The 25,762-nt window shown below is 51.2% G+C and overlaps 1 protein-coding gene, 1 long non-coding RNA gene and 1 pseudogene across 8 annotated transcripts in view; 2 read left to right on the forward strand and 1 right to left on the reverse strand.

The window, feature by feature from the left end:
* LOC107161089 overlaps positions 1-9,099 on the forward strand; it is a 24,541-nt pseudogene extending 15,442 nt beyond the window's left edge.
* Positions 9,100-12,742: 3,643 nt separating this feature from the next.
* LOC125611050 overlaps positions 12,743-25,762 on the forward strand; it is a 19,375-nt gene continuing 6,355 nt past the window's right edge. Inside the window, exons 1-2 of the long non-coding RNA XR_007341151.1 lie at positions 12,743-13,219; positions 17,217-17,221. This is a non-coding gene — a long non-coding RNA (uncharacterized LOC125611050). The remainder of the gene's footprint in view (positions 13,220-17,216; positions 17,222-25,762) is intronic.
* Positions 14,463-25,762, reverse strand: part of LOC107161099 (archaemetzincin-1-like) — a 28,010-nt gene continuing 16,710 nt past the window's right edge. For 4 of the 7 annotated variants that reach the window (XM_048784699.1, XM_048784700.1, XM_048784701.1 and 1 more), the window contains 5 exons: positions 25,333-25,500; positions 22,422-22,550; positions 21,936-22,105; positions 21,363-21,539; positions 14,463-15,961 (listed from right to left, as the gene is read on the reverse strand). In XM_048784699.1, coding sequence (XP_048640656.1) covers positions 15,416-15,961; positions 21,363-21,539; positions 21,936-22,105; positions 22,422-22,550; positions 25,333-25,500 — 1,190 coding nt within the window. In that variant the 3' untranslated portion in view covers positions 14,463-15,415. Of the gene's footprint in view, positions 16,210-21,097; positions 21,256-21,362; positions 21,540-21,935; positions 22,106-22,421; positions 22,551-25,332; positions 25,501-25,762 lie in introns of those variants that run through there. The other 3 variants (XM_048784704.1, XM_048784703.1, XM_048784702.1) reach the window with 3 other exon arrangements.

Below are 25,762 nucleotides of genomic sequence, written 5' to 3' on the forward strand. Positions count from 1 at the left end.
GTAGAGGATAGGAAAGGTAGCAGAATACAACAGTTATTAATATGGCATTATGTAAAAATGTGGATGTGTAACCGATGTGATTCTGCAATCTGTATTTGGGGTAAAAATGGGAGTTCATAACTCACTTGAAGCTAATGTATGAAATATGATATGTCAAGAGCTTTGTAAGGTTTTGAACAACCAATAAAAAAATGAAATAAAAAAAAGGAGGCCCTAAGCAACTCAGCAAGACCCTGTCTCCAAATAAAATATAATAAAGGAGTGGGGATATGGCTAGTGGTTGAGCACCCCTAGGTTCAGTCCCTGGTACCAAGAGAGAAAAGAAATTGAAATCACTGTAGAAGGAAATAAAGAGGAAGATTTTTGTGGGAAGGTGAAGTATGATGATGGGTTGACAGGGCAGGACTGTGCTGGGCCTCAAGTCCTTCATTTGTGGGAACACTCTGAAACACCCTGCTGTCCTGCTTGGTGCAGCCACCCACTGAGCCTTAGAGTCCATAAGAATAAGAATCATCCAAGAGGCTGGGCATGGTGGTGCATGCCTGCAGTCCTAGCAGCTAGAGAGGCTGAGGCAAGAGGATTGCAAGTTCAAAGCCAGCCTCAGCAACAGCAAGGTGCAAAGCAATTCAGTGAGACCCTGTCTTTAAATAAAATACAAAAAAGGGGGGGCTCAGTAGTTGAGCCCTTTCAATGCCCAGTACCCCACCCCCAGAAAAAGAGTCATCCTAGGAAGCTCCGTCTACCTCTTCCCCAGGAGGTTCTCTACACCTTGCTAACTCTGCTTCTCTCACTTTCCCTTGCCCTGATGGGAGCCAAGGTCTCTGGAACTGAAGAGAAATACATGTTCTATGACCCATAGAACCAGGGAAAGCCTTGAGAAAAAGAGAATGAGTGCAAGCAGTGGACTTTGCTACGGTGGACTTTTCTCAGGGTCGAGATTTCCTGTCCCAGATGAATCATGTTCAAAAAGAGGGCGAAATATATGTAATATCAGTCTTTAACAGTTAGATCCCCTGAGAGAAAGGCCAGTTGAGCTCACTGTCCAGATGGGGAATTTCAAAACACAGAGGGGACATGGGGGAGCCAGCAGTTTCTTTGAGTGGAAAGGACAGAGTTGGGTGTCTAAGGAGACATAGCTGGAGGTCATGGTGCAGAGAACCTGAGAGAGATGAGACATACAGAGGCTCCCAGTTGGGTCTGAACGTGGTGAGCGCACAGTGGGAGGTGAGAGCAAGGTCCAAGCAAATTCTGGCTTTACCCCTCTTCCCTTGCTTCCTAGACATCCAAATATGGCTTTTGTTCACTACCTGAGGCAGAAAAGCACACAGAGAGGTGTCCCCTGGAGGTTGGATATGTGGTTTTTCTGTCACCATTGTCACTTTTACTCTCTCAGCAAGGGTTTAGACTCAGGCCATGTTCAACTTCAGCCAGGGCTGGCCACAATGTTCCTGGCCACCCAACCACTTCCAGGTAGCAGTGCTGGGCATGGTTTCATTTTTGCTGAATGAATTGAATGCCACAGATGAGCTGGGGACACTGAGAAAACGGGAAGGGTTATGTGGCACTCTTTGGGATGAATCAGTACTTACTACTGGGTAGGATAGATTTAGATGGCAGGGCACAGTGTCAGTCTACCCGGCCTGATGATGGATGTGGTTATCTGCAAAAGTATGACTGTTTATTTCAAGGCTTGGTTAATGTTTTAGATCATGGGAAATCAGGGGTCAGGGGAATTCAAGGACAGACATGATTGCATGTATAAAACATGGGCTAGCATATAGGGGGAAATCCCACAGTCTCCACCCACATATGCGCCACCTCTCTGTGTGCTCTAGCAGTCTGTATTTCCCAGCTGTAGAGTCAACATCACCTTTATTAACTTTTTAGTGCTGTGTATTTCTAATATAAGATGTGCAGAAAGCCCTCTTCTGCCTCTGGTGCAGCCACCATCAGCCTGTGTTCCTCAGGGACCCAATGACAAGCTGCCTGAACATCCACTGAGGACATGCCATGTGCCCAAGGACAGCACCTTTCTCGTTTGAACTCCTGAGATGTCTGAGATGTTTCCATGGCATCACTTAGTGTTTTGGTCAGTTTTCCATGACAAAAAAAACCTGGATAACCCTCTTAAAAGGAGGAAAGGTTCACTTTGGCTCTTGATCTCAGAGCCAAAGCCATGACTGAAACAGTCATGGTTCAGTCCATGGTTGCTTATCCTGTTGCTTAGGGCCTGTGGGTGCCCAGAATCTTATGGTTGGAGCATGAAGCATAGCAGGTCTATTGACCTCATGGCAGTCAAGAAGGAAAGAGAGAAACAGGAAGGGGCCCGTGTTCCAATACCTCCTCAAGGGCACACCCTCATTGACTTGACTACCTCTTAATTTACCCCCACCTTCTAAAAATTCCACTACCTCCCAATAGCAAGACAAAGCCTCCAGGTGCATGGGCCTTAGGGGACACCGCAGATCCAAACCACTGTCCCTAGTGCATCCTGATTTTAAATCATTAATGGAACTCAATGAAAAATTTTGGAGTTTAGAATTGCTATATTTTTCAAGTGTTACCTGCCAATCAGCCCAAACTATCTTACAAGATTGAGTAGAAGACATCTGTTCTTATGTGCAAATACATGCAAAGCAGTATTTTATGATGCTAGTGGAAAAAATAGTTATGTTAGAGATGGTTCTGTTTTCACCTTGTGTTCTTAGTGCGGTGAGCTGCTGCGACTTCATGTTTGTAACTGCATGTGTGCTGTCTCTCTTGTCCAGGCTATTTCCTAGGTGTGGAAATACTTTTAAGTCTACTCAGTGACATGTCATTTTTCTTGATTTCTTCTTTACAAAGCATATAAATGGAGTGGTGGTCTTACATCTGCTACTGCTCTTTGGAAAGTGGAAAGGGTGCTATATACTAGGAAAAGTAGGTGACTACATGGAAATAAGAACATTCTGCAGAGATAATAAATTCTAAACAATATAATTCCCCATCATTTGATTTTTACTTAAACCTAAGGAAAATTTGTCCTTTTTCACATGAGGCAAGTACAATCAAATTTAGAATCCAGGCTTAGGAGACTGTATAACAGAAGTGCATAAACTTGGATCTATTTCACAAATCTATGTGAATTAAGTAGGATAAATATTAGTTTTGTTCCAGAGATACAAATTATAGCATTATGATCTTCTCAGTGGGTTCTTTTGGAGCAAATTTGGCAAAATGTATGAAAAGTTATCTGAAATATAAATACTAAAAGCAAAATGTAGAGGCAAGAATGGAAACAATCTGACAATTGTAGGTAAGAGAAACAAATAAAAGTAAGTGCTATGAAATACCAAAAAAAAAAGTAAGTGCCAGTCCATTCATATCTTAACAACAGAATGTGCAGGGTGTACAGTATATTACAAGATAGAGTTCAAGCCTGCGAACTCTGTCTTGTAATATACTTGTTTGGAAAATGGATTATATGTTAGAAAAATGAAAAGTTAATAAAAGTTAAAGTAAAAACAATCATGAATTGATTTGGTATCTCACAGAACTTGTTTGATTTTAACAGAGGATAATTCTTGGAATTTAAAGGCTTGCTCTTTACCGTGTCATTCTTTAGATTTTAGATTTTTTCCAAGGTTGTTTTTGCTTTAATCCTATGGCATTTTTATTTTACTTGGATTAGTGTTTTATCCTTGAATTTTCCCAAAAGGAGAAAGTTGATATTTTACATCATATTTGAGCACACAGGCCTCTACTAATACTTGACAATTTTACTGTATTTGTAAAATAAATCTATGTCTCAATGTTGGTTTTTTCAAAGGATCTCACATATCAGAATTTTTTGCTTCTGGGACTGAGGGGTATAGCTGAGTGGTAGAGCCCGTGCTTAACATGAGCAAGGCCTTGGCTTCTATCCTTAGCACCAAATGAAAAAGATTAGTTCATTTCCCCAGAGTGAGGACTAAGAGTCAAAGAGCCCGGGCCATGCAGACCCAGGTTTTGTTTTAGAAAGTACCTCTTATGCTGTCTGAGCCTCAGTTTCCTCATTTGTACAATGAGTAATGATTAACCCACAGTTTGTGAGTCTTAAAGAATAACAGACATACAGGGTTTAGGATGGTGTTTAGAACAAAACCGTCTCCTGTAAGTGTGGAGCTTGTTTTCTTGGATGCTAGAACCTAGGGAACTGCATCCTGTTTGCCTGGGACAGTCCTGTGGTGTGCCTGTTGCCCTAGCCTGATTATTAACAGTGCCCCCTTTTGCTCTCAAAGTCTCTCCATTTGGGCAGTGATTATGTGTTCACCTCAGTTAGAGCCCAGAAGTAGCTTTAACCCCTATTGAAGCTGAGAAACAAATCAGGCTTTTTGTTGTGAGTCAGGCTTCAGATTGTCAGCTGCTCTCCACTGTGGGTATTGGTTACCAAGCACAAGTGGGAGGAATCCAAAATGGGTGTGGGTGTGCACAGATGTGTGTCCCCATAGCTGTATTTGTGTGGAAGTGAAGCTCTTCTCTGAAGAGGCAAGTGAGCAATTAGTTATTTTCTGTATTTCTGGGACCACTTGTAACTCTGAACCACAGAAGTTGATGTCTCAGCTGCCGTACATCCACCCAGTGCTCTTTGTGCCAGAAATGGTCTGGGCTTCTCTCCCAGCCACCTGTGTAGCAGATGGTATCCAGTGTGGCAAGACAGTTTTAAATGGCACAATGGCAGCCATTATTGTCAGGTGAGGTCTTTCCATCTTCTATTTCAGTTTCTTCTTATCACAATGCATTTGAGAGGCAGTTGAACAAGCCTTTCTGAAGAACATGACAGGAAACCCAGTGTCCGTCAGCTTCCTCACAGTGTTAGAATTAGACTGAGAGACTCATGCATGAAAACTTAGAGACACTGGTTTGTACATTAGAAATAATTGTATTCACCTATTCATTTGTTGATGTTTTATTTCTTACTGGTTCTCATTTTTCTGCATTCTCTTTCTTCTAAGAAGGAAGAATACAGCTAAGCACAGGCCTACGCTGCCAGCAGCTCAAAACAGTGAGTCAGGAGGATCACAAGTTCAAAGCAAGCCTCAGCAACTATCAAGGCTCTCAGCAATTTAGCAAGACCCTGTCTCAAAATATAAAAATAATAATAATAATAATAATAATAAAAGGGCGAAGGATGTGCTCAGTGGACAAACATCCCTGGGGTCAATCCCTGTTATGAGAAGAAAAAAAAAAGGAAGAATACAGACAACCAAACCAAAGGCAAAAACAAAGTTTTCTAAGACAAGAAAATTAAATATACTGCAGACTAAATTTAAATAGCATTGCAAAACCTAAATGAAGTCATAGTAAGGTTTTGGAATGTTATGTTCTAGAAGTGAGAAACAAAGAAGATATCTATTGTATAGAAACAAAAAGAAAAAGATAGTCTGCCTCACCCTGCAGAGCTGAACCCAAGAAACCTGTGAGGGGAAGTGGATTAAGAAAAACACACACACAGGTGTTGAGCTAAAGCTGGGATCTGTTGCACTGTGATGGAGAAACGCAACTGAAGAGCTGGCCCAGCAAGTTTATTTACATAGGATCTCATAATCAAGAAGTTAAGGACTATGGAGGCATTGTGTTCTTTGTGCACTAGAAGATTACAGGGCTAGAAACATTCTTGTAGGTGTTCCACTTTGCAATGCTTGGAGCTTCCTGCAGCACTTCAGGTGGCCCATTGTCCGAGTTACTGTTAAGCCACCAGCTCAGAAGTAGCAGCGCTAGTGAAACATTGTGGTTGTCTTGTCAGGCTTAGAATTCTTCTAGCCTCAGAAGCTCTGTGCCTGATTACCAAGGTTGAGATTGATAAGACTCTTGCACAGAGCCTCTTTGGGAAGGGCGTCACCATAGCAACAGAGCATCCTGTACCTTGCACAGAAACATTCCTAGGCAGCAGGTGCACCACAGCCATGAAGCAACCAGGGATCCAGTCTCAGTCACCATACTCTTTGGAGTACAGTGACTTCTGGAGAAGAAACTAGATGAGATCTTCCCATGGGACTTGGCAATAGAGCTTCTGATCATTCCTCCTCAGATTGAATGAGCCTCCATTCATTTTGAAATGAGGCATTCAGTCCTTTTTAACTTTGTTTCAAAGTGAATGTATAACTCTGCAAATTTGTTTCTAGTTTTTGGTTAAACTTCTTGCAAAGTTAGGGTAACTTTTGCCTTCACCCTTTCCTTTTGCCATATTTTGGTTCTTATTTTCTCCTGAATGTCTCCTTGTCCTGCATTTTACAGAACTACTTCCTTAGTAAGCAGGACACCAGGAAGGCCACCAAGGAGATTGTGGAACATGACTTCATTGTTCTTAAAAACCTTCTTAAGATGCTGGATGTGGGTGGCCAGCGGTCTCAACACCGAAGTGATTCCAGTGTTTAATGAGAACATGTCAATCCTGTTCATGATGTCCTCTAGCTAATACAACAAGGTTCTCACAGAGGACAGGCACACCAACTGGCTGATGGAGTCGATGAACATCTTTGAGACTATCATCAACTGCTCTTCTTCAACATCTCCATAATTTTTTTTTCCTCAAGAAGGGGGACTTTCTGGTGGAGAGTGTGAAGATGGTCAGCATCAGGAAGCACTTCCTGGATTTCAAGGGCAACTTTACCAACTGAGGACGTCCAGCAGCACTTGGTCCAGTGTTTTGTCAGAAAGAGACAAGACCACAGCAAGCTGCTGATCCACCACTTCACTTCTGCCATAGACACTAAGAACATCCGCTTCGTGTTCCATGCTGTGAAAGACACGATCCTGCAGGAGAACCTGAAGGACATCATGCTGCAGTGAGAGGAAGCCCCCTCGTGCCTTTCTGAGGCAGCCTGTGTGGCTGTTGGCACTTGTGGCCTGTGTGGTCCTGCAGGACTTCTCAGATCCACGCCGTCGAATACCTGGCTCAAGAACGCTGGGCTCCAGCCCAGCCACGAGCTCTAGGCAAGAGGACGTGGGAACTCCATGTTAGCTACTGATTTGGGGACTAGTGAAACTACTGAAAATCCCAGTGCTCACTTTGGTGTTAATCTGCAATACCTAATAACACAGCCTTCTTTTTACAGGAACTGCATTCCTTTCCTGACACAATTTAATCGAGGATGGTGTGTGCGCACACATTCTCTCTTTAATGACTAAAACACAAAAACCAGCTGGCCTTGCACATGGCTTTTCTCTCTAACCTCTGAGTCTTCACTGAGACTAACCCAAAAGCTTCGCCTAGTGGTAGCTTGTAGAGATGCATTGCCAGTGCTGCTGGGCACAGTGCCTGCTGGCCCTCCATCTCTGGCGCAGGGTCTGAGTGCCACCTCCCAAGTGAACTCACTGCCTTTAAAACTTGTGCCAATGTCCTAAGAGCCCCCAGTCCAGGTATATTAGGTTGAGCCGAGGATCTGTGTCAGGGTCCCCACTCCCTTCCATGGAGGACGAGGTTGAGAGCCATGGACCTGCCTTAATGCCCCAGCAGCAGTGTGGATTCGGGGCAGCCCTGGGCCCCCGTGGTGCCCTGTCCACATGCACACAGTGGTGCTTTGTACTCCTTACCCTTCCCTCCCCACCTAATGGCAAGGACATAAACCATATCTTACTTACAAGGCGTCTTCTGACCCAAAAGTTGCCAGCATGTGGAGTTTCCTCCTTTAGAAAATAGTGGGGATCTTCATCTCCCTCTTCTAGGCTTCTGGAAGCTAGCAAGGGTGCTAGTGCAGCCTTAGATCCTGCCACAGTGCTACAGAGTTCTGTCAATGAGCCCTCTTGAAGCCTGCCTTCCCTGGAGAAATCCAGGCTTCTACAGATGGCCTGCCCACCAGCACCTTTGGGCAGTGGCCCTTGTTCTCAGTGCTCCTTTCTGCCTCATTCTTGCCAGACAACGTGCTTCTATTGCTGTACAGAGCCGTGAGTGTTCTCAGATTGTGTTCCTGGTTGGTGCAGGTGGCTGTGGGATGTACTTGGCTCAGCTGACAAAGCCAAGGCTGCCCAGATTCAAACATCATATATATGGATTCCTACTGTCCTGGGAGATTCAGATGCAAAGCCAGGGTTGAGGGCCATAAAAGTACACAGACGTGAGGTTCCTTCCAGGCTTGTGGAACTGTGATTAGCACAGTGAGGACTGCTACCTACCCAGCCTTCCCCTGGCTGTGGCCAGCAGCCTGCCTCTGGAGGAAGGTGGGTTTTCTTTCACTGGGTGTGACCATAGGAAACCCTTGCAAAAGAGCAGTTCTCTGTGTGTCTCAGCCCTGCAGATTTTTGGTGCCATTCTCTCTAAGGAACCTCAGGTGTGGTTAGCAACTCAGATGTCAAAAATTGAAGTGACCTGTACCTCAGTGTCAGACTAGTACACTGTCTGTTCTGATCACTCCATCTGTCAGGCTGATAAAAGTTTTTCCAGGTTCACCTGCATGTTGGCAGCCAGAAACTCATCAACCCCTGGGGGTGGGTGAAGGGTGCTGAACTTGGGTGGGCGGGGGAAGGCCTGTTCACCTATACACACCATCACATGGGGAGTTCACCTGCAGGGTTCAACAGGCCTAGTTAGGAGAAACTTAAAGATAGATTTTCATGGAGTCTTGAATCTCTAGAACCTTGGAGAATTACCTTTGGACCTTATGCAAATTGATTTAAAGCATTCTAAACATCCTTCTTAACTCCATTAGAACTAAGTGAAACCAGTTGGCCTGTTACTGGCTGTGGCCTCAGGTGATCAGGAAGTTCAGTGTTGATATGCCCAGACCCCATTCAGAACCACTTAGTCCTGAGCCCACTTTCTAGTGCTCGGCTTGTCACCCATGGAGAGCAGCTGTGCATGCTGGAAGCTTGAGGCCCCAGGTGTGGGATGAGGTGGGGGTGGCATGTAGCTTTGGCACCTAAGCATTCATGACAAAACAGCAGGGAGCTGTCAGGAGTCTTAAGTACTGAGAGCCTTGATGCTCTGCCTTGGGCTCCTCCCTGGGAAGCACCGATGTGCACCAGAACTGCCCAGACGGGGCCACTGCGACAGGTAAAAAGTGTATTTCCTACCTTGGTGGTTAGTTAGCAGGTTCTGTAGATGTCATTTTGATAAATCTTATTAAAAGTTTCCTTAAACGACGTGTCTTCCTGGTGTGTCACCTCCCATCCAACAGCCAGTTGCCACCCCACAGGCTACTACCGTACAGCGTGCCCCTGAATGTGACCATCCACTAACTGTGTCAGAGCAGAACAGTGACCTGGGTGGATCTTGAGTGCAGGTATAGCTGGGTTCACAGGCTTTGGGTTAAATCGCCACCTTCGGTCTGACACCGCTCCTAAAGCAGAGGTGTCCGTGGGCCTCACCGTGGACAGAATACATGTGTCATGTGCACACATGGGCAAGTGAGGTAAGTGGGTGCCCCATGCCTGGCTCTGACCCAGCCCCTCTCCTGTGTTTCCTTCGCTCTGCCGCCTTCCCCCCCAGGTGCTGAACACTGGCTCTTCCTCATGCCCTGGAGCAGTCTCACATCCTACCCGGTGTTTATTCAGCAAGAGTCAGCCATTTTTCAACTTAATAGCCCTCAGAAGCACAGGCCTGTAGGTGTGGGCGAAGTATGAGAAGTCAGCAGGACGGTTGGGCCGGCAGGGCCGAGGGGAAAATGCTATTGGTGACGAGAGCGCAAGCATATGAGGTCCCCCACCAGACATGCCCCTTTTTTGTTAAATCACATCAAAAGCCTCAACTCTGGCTCAAAAATATGGAAACGTGAGCACTGATGAAGTGACAGTTTAATAGGTCTTTCTAAGACCTCCAGCAAATGACTGAAGATGGGAGGCGCCTGATGGTCACTCAATGTATGGATGTCTAGGTGGTCAGGGCTCCCAGCCCATCCTCAGCAGTACAGCAAGAGCGACTCAGAGGAGGCCTTGCACAGGGAAGAGTGGCCCATTCACTGCTACAAGCAGGAGGAATGGCACCTTGTAGAGGGACTCCCGTGGGAGCCTGGCATTCCAAACAGGAAGCACTGACTGAGCTGAAATGAGGACTTCTCCCATGTCACTTACACTTCTGATTTGGGCTTACAGCAGTATTGAGATGTAACAGGGAAGCACTCTAGAAAATCTGATAACAGAACATGCTGTGTGTCGGTCACCTGTGGTCTCAGTACTGATTCCTGAATTTAGGTGGACTTAGGAACAGTGCCCTGTGAGCAGGCAAGCCGTCACCACAGGAGGCCTGTCACAGCCAGGTGCTGCAACCAGGGCAGGGGACTCCTCCTGGGACACACCCCCCACCACCACCTTTTATGAGCACCTCTCCTGCTTGGGGTCCATGACTCTCAAGAGCCCCATGTAAAGTGACTGCTTCAGGGAGATGTGATGGGAAGGCAGCAGCAGCAGGAATGAGAGGGAATTCTTGACATTTAGACCGCTGCCCTCACAGCCCCAGCAGCTTCCATTCTGTCCCTTCAGAGCTGGATGGTGCCATGCTGACACCAGCCCTGCCCTGCCCTGCCCATCCACTAGAGGGACCTGTGGAGCCCCTGGTGGGACATGAAGGAAATGCCGTAAGTCACTCCCAGGCCCGATCTCATTCAGAAAAACAAAACCTTTTCATGTTTGCTCCCGCCCTACTCCTCTCCTACTGCCCACTTGGACCGTGACTGGCACCCTCCACACCCCTGCCAGTCATTCCAGTGACCCCCAGGGAAAGTGTGCTTTCTCTCCACTGGGCCCTCATGTGCTGTCCCCTCTTCCCAGGGGCCCCTTTGACAACCTCTGTTTCCTGGTCTCTGGGACTCCCTGTTTAACAAAACCAGGGCAACAGGCCTGCCCATGAGGCCACGCTCCTCCAGGGCATCAGCACTGATGGGCTGACCACAGGGACCTCCACCGCTGGGCCTGATTGGCCTCCACACTGTGGGCCCAGCTGGGCGCTGACCACAGAGCAAGCCCAGTGAAATCAGTTCCTCAGGTGAAAACGGCCAGCAGTCGAGAGTGGTCAGCAACATGGCCTTCCTGTAGGCGGGTGTTGGAAGAAACAGGAAGTCATGTTCCTGCTCCCCAAAGGCCCCCTGAGGAGGAATGGCTTCCAATTGATCCAAGCTGCTTTGCATGGCAGGTGGGTGTGTGTGCCCAAGAGTCGTGGTCCTTGTGAGCTCCCGCTGACCACAGACCCGTAACAGCCCCAGAAACAAACTCACAGATGGTGGTAAAGTTCATAAAGAAACAGAAGGTGCATGTGGAGCATGGGGGCAAAGCGAGCAGACACGTCACCTTTGCCAAGAAGTAGCATTTGTGCTTCAACCAGAAAACCAGGCACCCGTGGGAGACAGGCACCCTATGCCAGGAAGGGGCCTGGGTGGGACACGGTGTAAGACAGCACATGCCGTGAGGGGTGGGACATTGTGGCTGGGGCCAGAGGAGGAGCGGAGAGCCCAGGTGCAATGGCCTGGCCCATGTCAGAATGAGTGCAGTGTCATTCACAGGCCCAGGTTGTGGCATCTGGGGTGGCCTTGCTTGTGGGCCCTGGCTGCTCATTTCTAGTTAATGCGGAAAGCTGGAGTGATGGAGAGGGTCTGAGGGTGGATGGGCTTGCCCTTGCAGACCCTTGTGCAGCAATTACTTGTGAGAAGCAGGGTCTCTGAAGCCTGCCAGCTTTTTGGTGAGTATTCTGCTTGCCTCCAACTGTCAGTGGGAGTGCCTGGTGTGGGGGGTTAACTGAAAACTAACATCTAAATATTTCTGGGAATTTGCTTTTTTTGTGTGGTAATTTGCTTTTTAAAACAAACTCCTGATGGAAGTTTGATTTTGTTGTCTCTTCCCCAAGAAGCTGAGCTCAAAAATAAGCCTCAGTATTTTCAGCTTGTCCTGTTTTGAGATGATGTGATGTGGTGCTGGGAAAGGAAAGTGAATCTAAGCCAAGTCCCAGAAACAGTGGCCCAGGTGGGTTTGAGTATGGACAGTGAGCACAGGTTGTGGCCCACAGAGCCCACCATGCCAGTGTGGGCCTGAGGCATGGCAAGCCAGGGCCGAGGCACCCCACAGTGAGTGGACCTGTCACACCTCAATAGCTGAGCCTGGGCTGGTAGGGACACCTAGTCCACATAGCACCATCCACCTGAACCCTGGAGCATCCATGATCCTCTGACCTCAACCTCCCACTTCCCCCATGAGCATCAGGAAAACTAGAAGTGGGGGCAGACCTGAAAGTTCAGACCAGGGCTAACCAGTAGCACTGGTATTTTCTAACACCTGATTAAGCCAGGAGCAGTGGCACTTGCCTTTAATCCCAGTGGCTTGGGAGGCTGAGACAGGAGGATTGTGAGTTCAAAGCCAGCCTCAGCAACAGCAAGACACTAAGGAACTCAGTGAGACCCTGTCTTTAAATAAAATTAGAGATGGGGATGTGGCTCAGTGGTTGAATGTTCCTGAGTTCAATCCCCAGTACCAAAAAAAAAAAGAACTCTGATTAGCATGAATTTGGACTAACAGTGTTCACCCAAGGGCTATATAAACCCCTAGTTCAAATGTCAACCTGCTGTCTGGTCCCCTGTTTCCCTGCAAGAGTTCTGTGTCTTGCCTTCCCACTAGAATAAATCCTGCTCCTTTCACTCTTGTCTTCCATTGTCTGTGAATTTCATTCTTCTGATTTGCAAGACAAGACCCTGGAAAGAAGTTAGCAGTGAGCTTCTGGGGTCTGCTGTGACACTGGAGGGAAAAAACCCCCCAGTAAGAGCTGCAACATGCAACTCGGGGGTGGAAAAGAATCGGGCTTTGCTGGCTGCTGACTCCAGCAGGCATCCCCAGGAGTGTTTAGCGGCTAACACTAACATGGGCTTTCTCAGCTGCAGAGGCCTGTGACTTAGGCAGACCCCACCAACCAGCAAAAGCATAGAATCTGGTTTCATCTCAAACTCGTTTCAAAACGACAGTTGTCCATCCCCACTGGTTGTCTGCATTTATTCTACCAGCTTTCAAAAGCCGAGCTCCTCTTATAGTAAGGCGGGAATTTCCTTGATTACTTGGAAATACTCTTTGGCAGCCTGTTGTTCTAAGGGTTGTCATTTGCTCTTTCCTTGGGTTTCACTGAAACCAGGTCCCTCTGTGTGCAGTTCCCCCCTCCTCCACCTTCAGGATCAGGCTCATGTGCTCACAGAAGACTGCAGTTCCTTCCAGCCTGTGTCCTTCCAGCCTGGCTGGAGCTGCTCCAGGGGAGCCGCAGAGAAAGCGACCTCCATCCTGCAGATCTGAGCAGGTGAGGAAGCAGCTGAGTCAGCTTGTGCGTTTCTTTGACATTTTAGATGCCATGGCCCCGGGACCCTGCAGACCACAGCTCGAGTTTAGGAAGGTCCGTGAGCCCCACTTGGCTCCTCCTCTCCTTACCCTCCTCCCGTGGTGACTGTCCCATTACCCTTCGCCTGTCAAGGACAGAACCTGGGCCAGCGTATGAGGAGGGAAACATGGCAGAGGAAGCTGCTTTTCAAATCGTCCTCCCGACACCAGTCTTCAAAAGCCTCTGGGTGAAGCTTCTGGCTTTAGTGGTTTGCTGCCTCCCACCTCCATGTGCCCCCTTGGGACTCATGACAGTTGGGAGCCAAAGGCCAGGGGTGGATGACCCTGATGGCCTCCTGCCCTCCGTCCACACCTGGCTATTTGTTACCCTCATTGAATCTTCCGCCACTCCAGTAACTCACCTCTTGCAGAGGACAGAAGAGTGGCCTCAGGTAAGACCATGTGGCCGTCATGATAGTGAAACCCAGGCCACCAACACCGACCAGGGCCAGCTTCTCACGAATGGCCACAATGTTATTTCCCCAAGTGGTACGTCCTTCCAGAAACTTGCCACACCTCCATTCAGAGGTGGTGTCTGTGTCCCTCCCAGCGACCTGCAGGGGCCTCAGTGACTGCCGAGCAGGGTGAGGCTCTGACATGAGGCTTAGGAAGGCCACAGCTACCCAGGGAGCCTGGGCCTGATGGAGGGCTCCCAGGGCCTGGGCGTCGAGGCCCAGCTGTGCTCCTTGCTCGAAGACACGGGCAGCTGTATGAGCCGTAGCGTGAGTCCCTTCATCTCATTGCAAGGACAACCTGGACCATGGGACACCTGTATGAGATGGCAAGAATGGCCTGGGGGCCTGGGGAGGGTGCCGATACTGCGTCAGAGGTGTGACTTTGCTTCCAAGCCCAGATGACCTTAACCCTTTGCATTTTTCTGGGCCTGGGACTTGCCCTTTGCCCCGCAGTAGTGTCACAGTCACAAGGCAGCTTCAGCCTCCCTCTAGGTCTATATTTGTAGTTTTTTCTCAGAAACAATTCGAAACTGTCTAAGCTTCCTGTTCTTGCCTCTTTCCAGTGAGGGAAAAGCTGGGACTCCACCTGCTTCACTCTGCAGGATTCTACTATCTCAGGCTGGGACATTTGATAGTGATAAAAAGGTCACTTTGAGGGGGTAGGAATCAAATGAGGCAGGAGGACAGATTCAAGGCAAGGCCAGCCTTAGCAACTTAGAAAGACCTTAAGCAATTTAGTGAGGCCCCATCTCAAATAAAATAGGGCTTGGGATGTGGCTCAGTGGTTAAGCACCCTTGAGTTCAATCCCTGGGACCAAAAAATGAAAGGGTCACAGACAATGCCACGTGTGGACGGTGTCCTAACTGCTCTCAGGAATGGGATAGAACTCAGCCAAAAAGATGTCACTGAAGACATGAGCTGCACCCTGCTGGCACCAGCACAGGCACCTGGTGGCCTAGTACAAACTGACCCCACATGGCACCACCGCGGCCTAGTGCCCACTGACAGCACAGCCACCTTGGTCAGAAAACAGTCCCAAGAATGGGGCTGCAGTGTGTTTTCACCACTGAGTGACAGCAGGCGACCTCAGGGGATAAGGAGGCTCCACCCTCCTGCCCCTTAAACTTGCAGGTTAGACACCTGCCTTCCCGCAGTGTGGGTCCAAAAGGACAGACCCCCGTGAGTCTCAAGCTCAGAGACAAAACAAAACCCCATGGCTCCACTTTGAGGGGACCCTGGAGCCCAGTTAGCAGCAGCACAGCCCATGTCCCAGGGTCACCACTGGCCTGGATAACTTTTCAAGCTCTAGCTGGAAGTAACCAGAGGGAGCAGCAGGCCCAAAGCCCAGCCTGCAGGGAGAAGGCAAGCGCACAGCTCCCCCCTGGCCCTCAGACCACGGTGGCGCCCAGGAGAGGGGCGGGGTGCTCCCCAGGCTGCAGGCTACTCTGCCATGGGGGCCCTGGGACCAGGCTGTGCTTTGGGGTAAGCAGTGGGCACAGGGACCCAAGGAGCCAGCTAGAAGCAGCCTCCTCATTCTGAGGGCTTCTGTTAGCGCTGCTGGGCTCACCATGCCCTTGGTGGCTGGACAGCAGTGGTCAGTTGGTGTCCTGGGGAGAGACGCCAGGCGCTGACTTTTCTGCAGGGGACAGGCCATCTTGCTGCACTAACTACCCCCCTCCCAGCGGCAGGGGGAGGACTCGGCCTTGGGGAGTCTGCGTGTGCTCAGCCGCCGCCTCAGGGAGGAGAGCTTGTCCCCCAGGGCCTTGCGCAGCCCTGCACTGTCCCTGACACAGGGCAGGTCTTGCCTGGTAGCCGGGAGTTGCCCTGTGAACATCTCCCACCGGTCCAGGGCATCCACGGCCCTGTCCACCTGCGCAAGCTCCTCCTCGGCCACTTCCCGCTCCAGGGCCTGGATACTTGTGGCCAGCCACCGTCCGTGCTCCTCGATGGCCTCCACAGGGCCCTCAAGCTTCGGCAGAGCCTCTGAGGCCACCAGGGAGCTCTGCCCATCCTCGGGTCCCTCAGGGAAGGCATGACTGCATGCGTCAGGGGTGAGGGGCTCTGATAGGCTGGTGACAGGCTCTGAGTCGCTCTCACAGCACATGCCAGAGTCTGCGCTGAAGGGTGGGGTGTCCTCCGACATAGATGGCTCTCCTGCCTCCTGGCAGGGCCACGAACCTGCTGCTGCCTGGGTCCAGGCGAGGAGTCTCTGCGAGGGAGAAACGGGCTGAGTTCTCTCTGGTGGGCACTTGTCTGGCCAGCGAGCAGCCCGAGGACCCAGCTGCATTCAGTCACCTTGAGGCCTGTGGCAAGCTGATGCCACCAGGGCCCTGATACCCAGCACTGCTGGGGACTGGAGTCCAGGCTGTGCCACAGCCAGACGTTCCAGGTCCCAGGAGCCTGCTGTTCACGTTTCAGGAACTGGGCACCTCTTGCTAACCCAGCCCTTCCTCAAAGCTGATGATTAAAGTCAGAAAATGTTAAGGCAAAAGAAACACTCAAAACACATCACCCCTAAATGTTTCACCATGGCCTCCCATTACCTGTGCTCCTGAGGTCCCCTGTGTGTGCCATGTCTGCAGGATGGGCGTCACAATGAGCAGCACTTTCCAGCTCTGCTCAGTCAATCAGTGGACACTGGCCGGCACCACAAAGCTGGGCTTTTTCTTTGAGCAGAGACACTGGCCCTGGGTGGCTCCATGGCTCTTAGAGTCCTTGGGCCATCCCAGGACATGTGGGAAATCTCCTGCATAGCTCCCCACCTACTACAGTCATTGGCCCACCAGGTCCCTGAGCCTTGTCCTAAGAGGGGACTGGCTGCCCCCAATGGCCCAGCCATTTCAGGGAGCATCATGGGAGGAGAGGCTGCACCTACCACCTCAGCCCTCAGAGCTCACCCAGGGTCTGTTGAACACCACACCCCCGCCCTCAACTGGGTAAAGTTCTAAAAGTTCCCATCAGATGGTTGAATGAGCCCCAGATGAAGGACACAAGTAAGAAATCAAATCCTTTCACAGCCAGAGCTGTCTTCAATTCCCATTTCTCAGCCTCACCAGGACAATAAGAGCTGCCTCCAACCAAGCCCTCTGCCTGTGCCCCCGTGACTGGGCAGCTGGCCCATGCAGGGTGTCTCCACAAGTGACAACCACACCAGCTGCCCTGTTCTGCAGCGACACAGGCTCCTGGCTCCCCACTAGGGAAGAGCTGTCCCTCTGCTCCCAGGGGAGTCAGTGCTATAATCTGAAAATACCTGGCCTCTACTTCAGGCCTCCAGCATCACAGGGGACTGTTCTAATGCGTCCAGGTGAGAACCCCATCCCACCAGGGAATTGTGACACCAGGGCAGGCTGAGAGCCACTACCCTGCCAGAAACCTGCATGAGAAAGGGGCTCCCCAGAACCATAAGAGTCCGGCCTTAAACCCAGGGAAGTTCTGACAACAAGTTTTGGTTTTCAAATTGATAGGTCCTGTGCCTCCATCATAAATTTGTTTTCAGCCAAAGGTGGATTTAAAGAGAAATAAAGAGAGAGTGAAGTTTCTGAGTTTACAAACAAATCTTCCCATGGAAATAAGAAAGGGGACCGTGCTCTATGGCTATGCCATATACTACCAACAGAGGGCAGCATACCCCTTGCCAGCACTGCCAGAGGCAGGAGCTCCTGTTGAGGACTGGGTTGGTCTGGTTCCCTCTTCCTTCTAGTGACCCACAAGTCAGCCAAAGTGCCCCAAAGTGCTGGGGGCTTCCACTTGTCAAGCACCTGCTAAGGACTGGATCTGCCATCAGGGAGATCTGTGAGGTCCTGGAGGAGCAGGACACAGCACAGGTCCTCTGCCTGTGTGTGGCTTCCCCTGGGCCAAGTCGGCAGCCAGGGCAGCGCTCACCTTGTACCTCTCAGCGAGCCGGAAACTCAGGACTTGCTGCAGCTTCCTCAGGCAGATGGGGCAGAGGTCTGAGGGCCACTGCAGGGCTTCATCCAGGCTGAGCGCCCCTTTCATGAGGCAGCGGAGCCAGCGGCAGCTCCCCAGGCCCAGGAGGTGGCAGAGATTGTGGCATGTGACCTGAGGGGGAAGGCCACCAGCCTTGCCTCAGAACCTTTCCCTCTACCTACAGACCCCCAACCCCTGGTGAGGACAGACTGCTGGCAAATGGTCCAAGCACACCTTCCCCTCTGGGGCTCAGGGGAAGCCAACAGCATGGGGCTTGGGAGCCAGGTAGATCGTAGGTCAGATCCTAGCCGTCCCCCAGAGCTATGTGGCCTTTGGCAAAACACTTGGCATCTCTGAGCCTCAATTTCCTCACTCCGTAAAGTGAGGGACTGACCTCTTCCTGGAGAGAACTGGACAATATAACTGGGCAGGCAGAAGGCTCAGCCAGAGCCCACTATGACCTTCCTCTGAGGACACATCCATAGCTGCCCAGCCACCCACCCTCTTCCTGTCCCCCATGCCCACCCTGCAGCACTGTTCCACCCCCATGGTGCTAAAGCACTGGTTCCTGCCTGTGTCCTGCCACCGCCTCAGGTAGAGCTGGATCAAGGTCACTGAGCCCCACCTATGAGAATTCCCCTGAGAACCAGGTGAAGCTACAGATGCACCCTTCTGGGGAGAGCGAAGGACAAGGAGACTCAGTGGGCAGCCTCGGATGCAGGGAGCCCGGAATGAAAGCAGCCCATCCTCTCTTGCAACCCAGGCATGGCCTGAGGATGAGCAGTCCAAGTAGACCCTGCCCTGCCATTATGCCCACATGAAGGCCAGCCCTGAGGCAGCAGCCAAGCCAGCCTTTTGCCCAGGAATAGCAAAAATGTGGGGGATCAAGATCACGCAGCTGTTTCCACAGGTGTGCATCACCCTCCCCTGGAGCAAGAGCACATGCCAGGCTCCCTCTAGGTGGAAACTGCAGGGCCCCAGCTCACCATGCCCTGGGAGGGACTTGCTGAAGGTGAAGCTCCAGGTCTCGTGGGGGTACAGGTCAGAAAGTGTGAGGCCCAGCACACACAGTGCGTCATCTGGCTTGTTGTTCTTTAAGGACAGGATACCATCTGGGAGGAGAGTGCTGGGGGTCAGGAGGTGGCTAGTGACTCATTTCCAGCTCCTGTTGAGGGCAGACTAATAAATGTGGAAATGGGGACATTATTCTGCATTATCAAGAGGGTCAAGTTCAGAGTGAAAGATCTGAGCTGCTGCACTACTGTTTTGGAGGATGGAGGAAGGGGCCATAAGCCAATGAATGAAGATGCCCAAGAAATTGGAAATGCAGACAGATTCCCTCCAAAGCTCGAGAAGGAATGAAGCCTGCCCACACCTTGACCTCAGCCCAGGGAGACTCCTGACCCACAGAACTATAGGACCAGGTGTATGGTCACTAGTCACAATGGTGATAAAGAATGATACTTCCCAGGAGTGTGGGCATGGACAGAGCTCAGGAAGCCAGGACACAACCAATGCGGAGCCCAAGGGAGCGAGAAAGAGTGGCCAGGAAAGCCAGGAGGGGTCTCACTGTGACTGATGAATGGGATGGTGCTCAGAGTGACCAAACAGGAAGGCTGGGTCATGGAAGGAGCGTGCCACAAGGGGATTGGACCCTGCTCCCTGACCTAGGGAGGTAAGCCACCCCTCCCCTCAGCAGATAACAGTGAGATCACAGTCACTATCCAAGACCTCCAGAGGGGAGCACTTACTGCAGGGCCACTGAGAAATTCAGGGGCAGGGCTGCTCCTTTTCTGTGACCAGGGATGGCTGTGTCAGACACACTCCCCCAGACTCAGATGATACACTAATGAGGAAGAACCTCCTGCCTGAACTATACCCCAGTAAATTTCAGATCCATCAGAAACCTCTGAGGAACCAGGACTCGGGGAGGATTGGAGCTCAATGCAACAGAGCTGCACTGCTCCTGAAATGAGGAGCCAGTGTGATCTAGTGACCCTGGCTGCCATCCTGAGGTGCCATATTCTGGGAGGGATGAAGTCTGTATCCCTGGGGGCCCTAGAGCTGCCCAGAGAAGGGTCACATCTTTGTCACAGGTGGAAACTACCAGAGGGTGCTAAGAGCCAAGTATATGATGCATGGCATTTTTGGTCGAAAGGTGACGCCAGCTAGCCATTGAGATGATATGATTATGTTAAGATTTGCATTCATATGGATATTGGACTCCTGCTGTTCACCTAGGCCGGCTACGGGACTCCTGGAGAGTTCCCATTGGTTGGGGAAGTACAGTAGGAGGGAGTTCCGGGGGAGGAGCGCTCTCTGCGGGTCCGGGAGGAGGCCACATGGGTGAAAAAAATCTGCCCGGGCGGTACCGGACATTGGCGGCAGTTTCAAAAAAANGGGCGTCACAATGAGCAGCACTTTCCAGCTCTGCTCAGTCAATCAGTGGACACTGGCCGGCACCACAAAGCTGGGCTTTTTCTTTGAGCAGAGACACTGGCCCTGGGTGGCTCCATGGCTCTTAGAGTCCTTGGGCCATCCCAGGACATGTGGGAAATCTCCTGCATAGCTCCCCACCTACTACAGTCATTGGCCCACCAGGTCCCTGAGCCTTGTCCTAAGAGGGGACTGGCTGCCCCCAATGGCCCAGCCATTTCAGGGAGCATCATGGGAGGAGAGGCTGCACCCACCACCTCAGCCCTCAGAGCTCACCCAGGGTCTGTTGAACACCACACCCCCGCCCTCAACTGGGTAAAGTTCTAAAAGTTCCCATCAGATGGTTGAATGAGCCCCAGATGAAGGACACAAGTAAGAAATCAAATCCTTTCACAGCCAGAGCTGTCTTCAATTCCCATTTCTCAGCCTCACCAGGACAATAAGAGCTGCCTCCAACCAAGCCCTCTGCCTGTGCCCCCGTGACTGGGCAGCTGGCCCATGCAGGGTGTCTCCACAAGTGACAACCACACCAGCTGCCCTGTTCTGCAGCGACACAGGCTCCTGGCTCCCCACTAGGGAAGAGCTGTCCCTCTGCTCCCAGGGGAGTCAGTGCTATAATCTGAAAATACCTGGCCTCTACTTCAGGCCTCCTGCATCACAGGGGACTGTTCTAATGCGTCCAGGTGAGAACCCCATCCCACCAGGGAATTGTGACACCAGGGCAGGCTGAGAGCCACTACCCTGCCAGAAACTTGCATGAGGAAGGGGCTCCCCAGAACCATACGAGTCCGGCCTTAAACCCAGTGAAGTTCTGACAAGTTTTTGTTTTCAAGTTGATAGGTCCTGTGCCTCCATCATAAATTTGTTTTCAGCCAGAAGTGGATTTAAAGAGAAATAGATCCAAGTTTCTGAGTTTGCAAACAAATCTCTCTATGGGAATAAAAAGGGGGACCGAGCTCCCTGGCTATGCCATATGCTGCCAGCAGAGGGCAGTATCCCCTTCCCAGCACTGCCAGGAGGCAGGAGCACCTGTCCTGGACTGGGTTGGTCTGGTTCCCTCCTCCTTTCGGGGTTGGTGACCTGCCCTCCAGCCAAAGTGCAGGGTGCTCCCACTTGTCAGGTACCAGCCAAAGACTCAATCTGCCACCAAGGAGATCTGTGAGTCCCAGAGGAGCAGGACACAGCACAGGTCCTCTGCCTGTGTGTGGCTTCCCCTGGGCCAAGTCGGGAGCCAGGGCAGCGCTCACCTTGTACCTCTCAGCGAGCCGGAAACCCAGGACGTGCTGCAGCTTCCTCAGGCAGATGGGGCAGAGGTCTGGGGGCCGCCGCAGGGCTTCATCCAGACTGAGCGCCCCTTGCATGAGGCAGCGGAGCCAGCGGCAGCTCCCCAGGCCCAGGAGGTGGCAGAGTTCATGGCATGTGACCTGAGGGGGAAGGCCACCATCCTTGTCTCACAACCCTGCCCTCTACCTACAGACCCCCAACCCCTGGTGAGGACAGACTGCTGGCAAATGGTCCAAGCACACCTTCCCCTCTGGGGGCTCAGGGGAAGCCACACAGCATGAGGGCTTGGGAGCCAGGTAGATCATAGGTCAGATCCCAGCCGTCCCCCAGAGCTATGTGGCCTTTGGCAAAACACTTGGCATCTCTGAGCCTCGATTTCCTCACTCCGTAAAGTGAGGGACTGACCTCTTCCTGGAGAGAACTGGACAATATAACTGGCCAGGCAGAAGGCTCAGCCAGAGCCCACTATGACCTTCCCCTGAGGACACATCCATAGCTGCCCAGCCACCCACCCTCTTCCTGTCCCCCATGCCTACCTTGCAGCACTGTACCACCCCCAGGGCACTGAAGCAATGGCTCCTGCCTGTGTCCTGCAGCGGGGTCTCAGGGCCATTTGCTGCCTCCTCAAGCAGACCTGGATCAAGGTCATTGGGCCCCACCTGAGAGAATTTCCCTGAGAACCGGGCGAAGCTGCAGACTCCCACATCTGGGGAGAGGGAAGGACAAGGGGACTCAGTGGGCAGCCTCAGCTTCAGGGAGCCTGGACTGAAAGCAGCCCATCCTCTCTTGCAACCCAGGCATGGCCTGAGCATGAGCCAGTCCTGGGAGACCCTGCCCTGCCATTATGCCCACATGAAGGCCGGCCCTGAGGCAGCAGCCAAGCCAGCCTCTTGCCCAGGAATAGCAAAAATGTGGGGGAATCAAGATCATGCAGCTATTTCCACAGGTGTGTGTCACCCTCCCCTGGGGCAAGAGCACATGCCAGGCTCCCTCTAGGTGGAAACTGCAGGGCCCCAGCTCACCATGCCCTGGGAGGGACTTGCTGAAGGTGAAGCTCCAGGTCTCGTGGGGGTACAGGTCAGAAAGCGTGAGGCCTAGCACACACAGTGCGTCATCTGGCTTGTTGTTCTTCAAAAAGGACAGGATACCATCTAGGAGGAGAGTGCTGGGGGTCAGGAGGTGGCTAGGGACCCATCTCCAGCCCCTGCTCAGGGCAGGCTAATAGATATGGAAATGGAGACATTATTCTGTATTAACTAGAAGGTCAAGGTCAGAATGAGAGACCTGAGCTGCAGTACTATTTTGGAGGACAGAGGAAGAGGCCACAAGCCAATGAATGCAGACATCCCTGGAAACTGGAAAAAGTGGATAGATTCTCCCCAGAGCCTGAGGAGGAACGCAGCCCGCCCACACCTTGACCTCCACGCAGGGAGACTCCTAACCCACAAAACTGTAAGACCAGTTGTGTGGTCATCAGTTACAGCAGTGATAGGGACCAACACTCCCCAGGAGTGTGGGCATGGGCAGGGCTGTGGAAGCCAGGACACAGTCAATGAGGGGCCCAAGGGAGGGAGAGGGAGGGCCCAGCCAGGTCCCAGGAAACCAGGAGAGTCTCTAGTGACTGAAGAGGGAAGAGAGGGCAGGGAAAGGGAGGGGGAAGGCCACCATAGAGAAAGTGCTTTCTGAGGAGCAGGGAGGCAAGGTGGTGGTGGGAGGGGCATCTCCACAGAGGCTGAGTGTGACCTTGACCAGGAGCCAGGCAGGGGAAGCCAGGTGAGAGAAATGCTGCAGGTGGGGAGCCGTATGGAAGGAGGGGCAGAGTCGCCTCTGATTGTGTCTCCTCAGTGGAAAGAGTCAAGAAGGAGGGGGAAGAGGAGTGAGCACTTCTGGGGCACCACTGAGGGCCCTGGCCCTGCATCTCAGGGAGCCCACCAGCACATCCCATCGTGGGTGGAGGTTCAAGCAGGGGTGGACCATGCAGGGAGAGGAAGGAGATGCGGGAGAGGAAATGGGAACCAGGGATTCTAAGCTTAGGAAGGGACTCAAGAAACAAGAGGTAGATCAGGGGGTGAGGAAGGAACTAGAGACACAGGCAGAAGATGCTGGAGGAGGCCATAGGGGGACACGCTCTGGCTTATGGAGATGATATAGCACATCATTGTCAGTGGAAATACAGCCTGAGCTATACATATAACTTTAAATTTCCCAAAAGTGAAAAAGAAAAGAGAACAAATTGATTTTAACAATATGTTTGATTTAACTTATTATATCCAAAATATTTTCTTACTCAATTTTTTTTTTATAATTTAGGATTGAACCCAGAATACTCAACCACCAAGACACATTCCCAGCCTTCTTATTTTTTATTTAGAGACAGGATCTTTTTATTTTATTTTTTTTTAAATATTTTTAATTTAGTTGTACACAACACGTTTATTTTGTTTATTTATTTTCACGTGGTGCTGAGGCTCGAACCCAGGGCCTCTTGCATGCTGGGCCAGCACTCTACCGCTGAGCCACAACCCCAGCCCTAGAGACAGGATTTTGTTAAGTTGCTTAGGGCCTCACTAACTTGCTGAGACTGGCTTTGAACCTGCCATCCTCCTGCCTCAGCTCCAGAGCCATTGGGATTACGGGCAAGCACCTGTAATCTACACTGCACCCAGCTACACACATACTCAAAATTTTTTAATTATGCTTTTGTTTGTTTTGATGCAACTGAGGATTGAACCCAGGGGCTCTTTACCACTGAGCCATATCCCCAGCCATTTTTATTTTTTATATAGAGACAAGGTCTTGCTAAATTACTTAGGGCCTCACTAAGTTGTTGACGCCAGCCTTGAACTTCCCATCCAGCTCCGGTGCCTGAAAGCTTCAGCCTGTAATCCCAGCTACTCCAGAGGCTGAGGCAGGAGGATCACAAGTGCAAACCCAGCATGAGACCCTGTTTCAAAAAAAAAAAAAAAAATTTAAAGGACTGGGGATGTAAATCAGTGGGTAAGTGCCCCTGGGTTCAATCTCCCTTACCACAATAAAATAAATAAAAAGAAGAGTAAACTAATTTGTCAAACAAAATGTCCAACAATCAAAATAACAAGGTGCACCAGGAGCAAGATAACAGATTTGGCAGAACCAACCAACACAGCCAGCTGGGCCCTAGGCAGATGCTGTGAGCTGCTGTCAGGGGACAGGAACCCTGCGTCCAACCACAAAAAGAAAGAATCCACTGGAAGCTACAGAACTGCCACTCAGGGTGACAGAATGAGGACTGGTGTGGTGAGGGGCACTTCAGACCCTGATGCAGAGAGTGCTGGAGGTGAGTGAATGGAAGTATGAAGGCTGGACAGAAATCTCAGCAGCAAGAGGGGAGCCCGTGGCAGTGTGGGCCACAGGCCAGTGAAGAAAGCCCGTGCTGAGCAGTTCCCAGAACATGAACAACACTGATCCACTCTTGCCAGAGAGCACCTGCTTGGGAACCTCCCTGGGCTTGTGTCTAAGTCTCCTGTCCACTCAGGCCTCATTCCTCGGCTGGCCTCACTCTCCAAAGGCCAACAACCTGCAGGCACAGATAGGGCCTCAAGGACCGGGTCATCTGGCCACAGGAAGGCCCTTGCAAAGTGAATGTCTGGAGCAAAGCTGAGCAGCTTTCAAAGGGTGCCCCTCACCTGCTCTGCATCCCAGGGAACACTCTGGGAGTGGGCCCTGAGCTGTGGGGCCAACTCCATAGACTGCTGGGTAGGAAGAGGAACTCCTTATTCCCATTCTGTCCAAAAGGTGGGGAAAACTGATGCCCCACAGAAGAGCAAACAAGTTCCTTCTGTCTCTGGAGCTCCTTCCTCCCCTTTTCGTTCCAGAATCGGCCTTTTGCTACACAGTGGGATGGGGTCTCGCTGGCCCTGCCCTGGTCTGGGCTCCGCCCCCAGCCTGGCTCACCTGTGTGGAGCTGCCGCTCACCAGAGTCCTGACTGGGGCGCGAGGAGCAACGGATGGACGCAGCCGCTACAGAGGGTAGGCACTTGACCCGCAAGCCCAAGAAGAAGGCCTCCACGCAGCTCCGCAGGTGGTCCAGCAGGGGGCATCCTGCCAGCTCCTCGCTCAGATCTGGGGGCAGAGCAGCTGGTCAGCCCCACTGTGCCCCCAAAGCATCAGGGAACTGCCACCAACACTGGCCATCTGGGCAAACAAGGCCAGTGCCCAGACAAGAGGCCAGGAAACCTGGCATTGTGGTGCAAAGACTGAGATAGGAGGATTCCAAGTTCAAGGCCAGACTGTGTCAAAATAAAGAATAAAAAGGGCTGGGATGTAGCTCAGTGGTAATCATCCCTGGATTCAATCCCCACTATCAAAAAAAAAAAAAAAAAAA

The sequence above is a fragment of the Marmota marmota genome, unplaced genomic scaffold (genome assembly GCF_001458135.2).
Source record: "Marmota marmota marmota unplaced genomic scaffold, marMar, whole genome shotgun sequence".
In the NCBI taxonomy this organism is placed as follows: domain Eukaryota; kingdom Metazoa; phylum Chordata; class Mammalia; order Rodentia; family Sciuridae; genus Marmota; species Marmota marmota.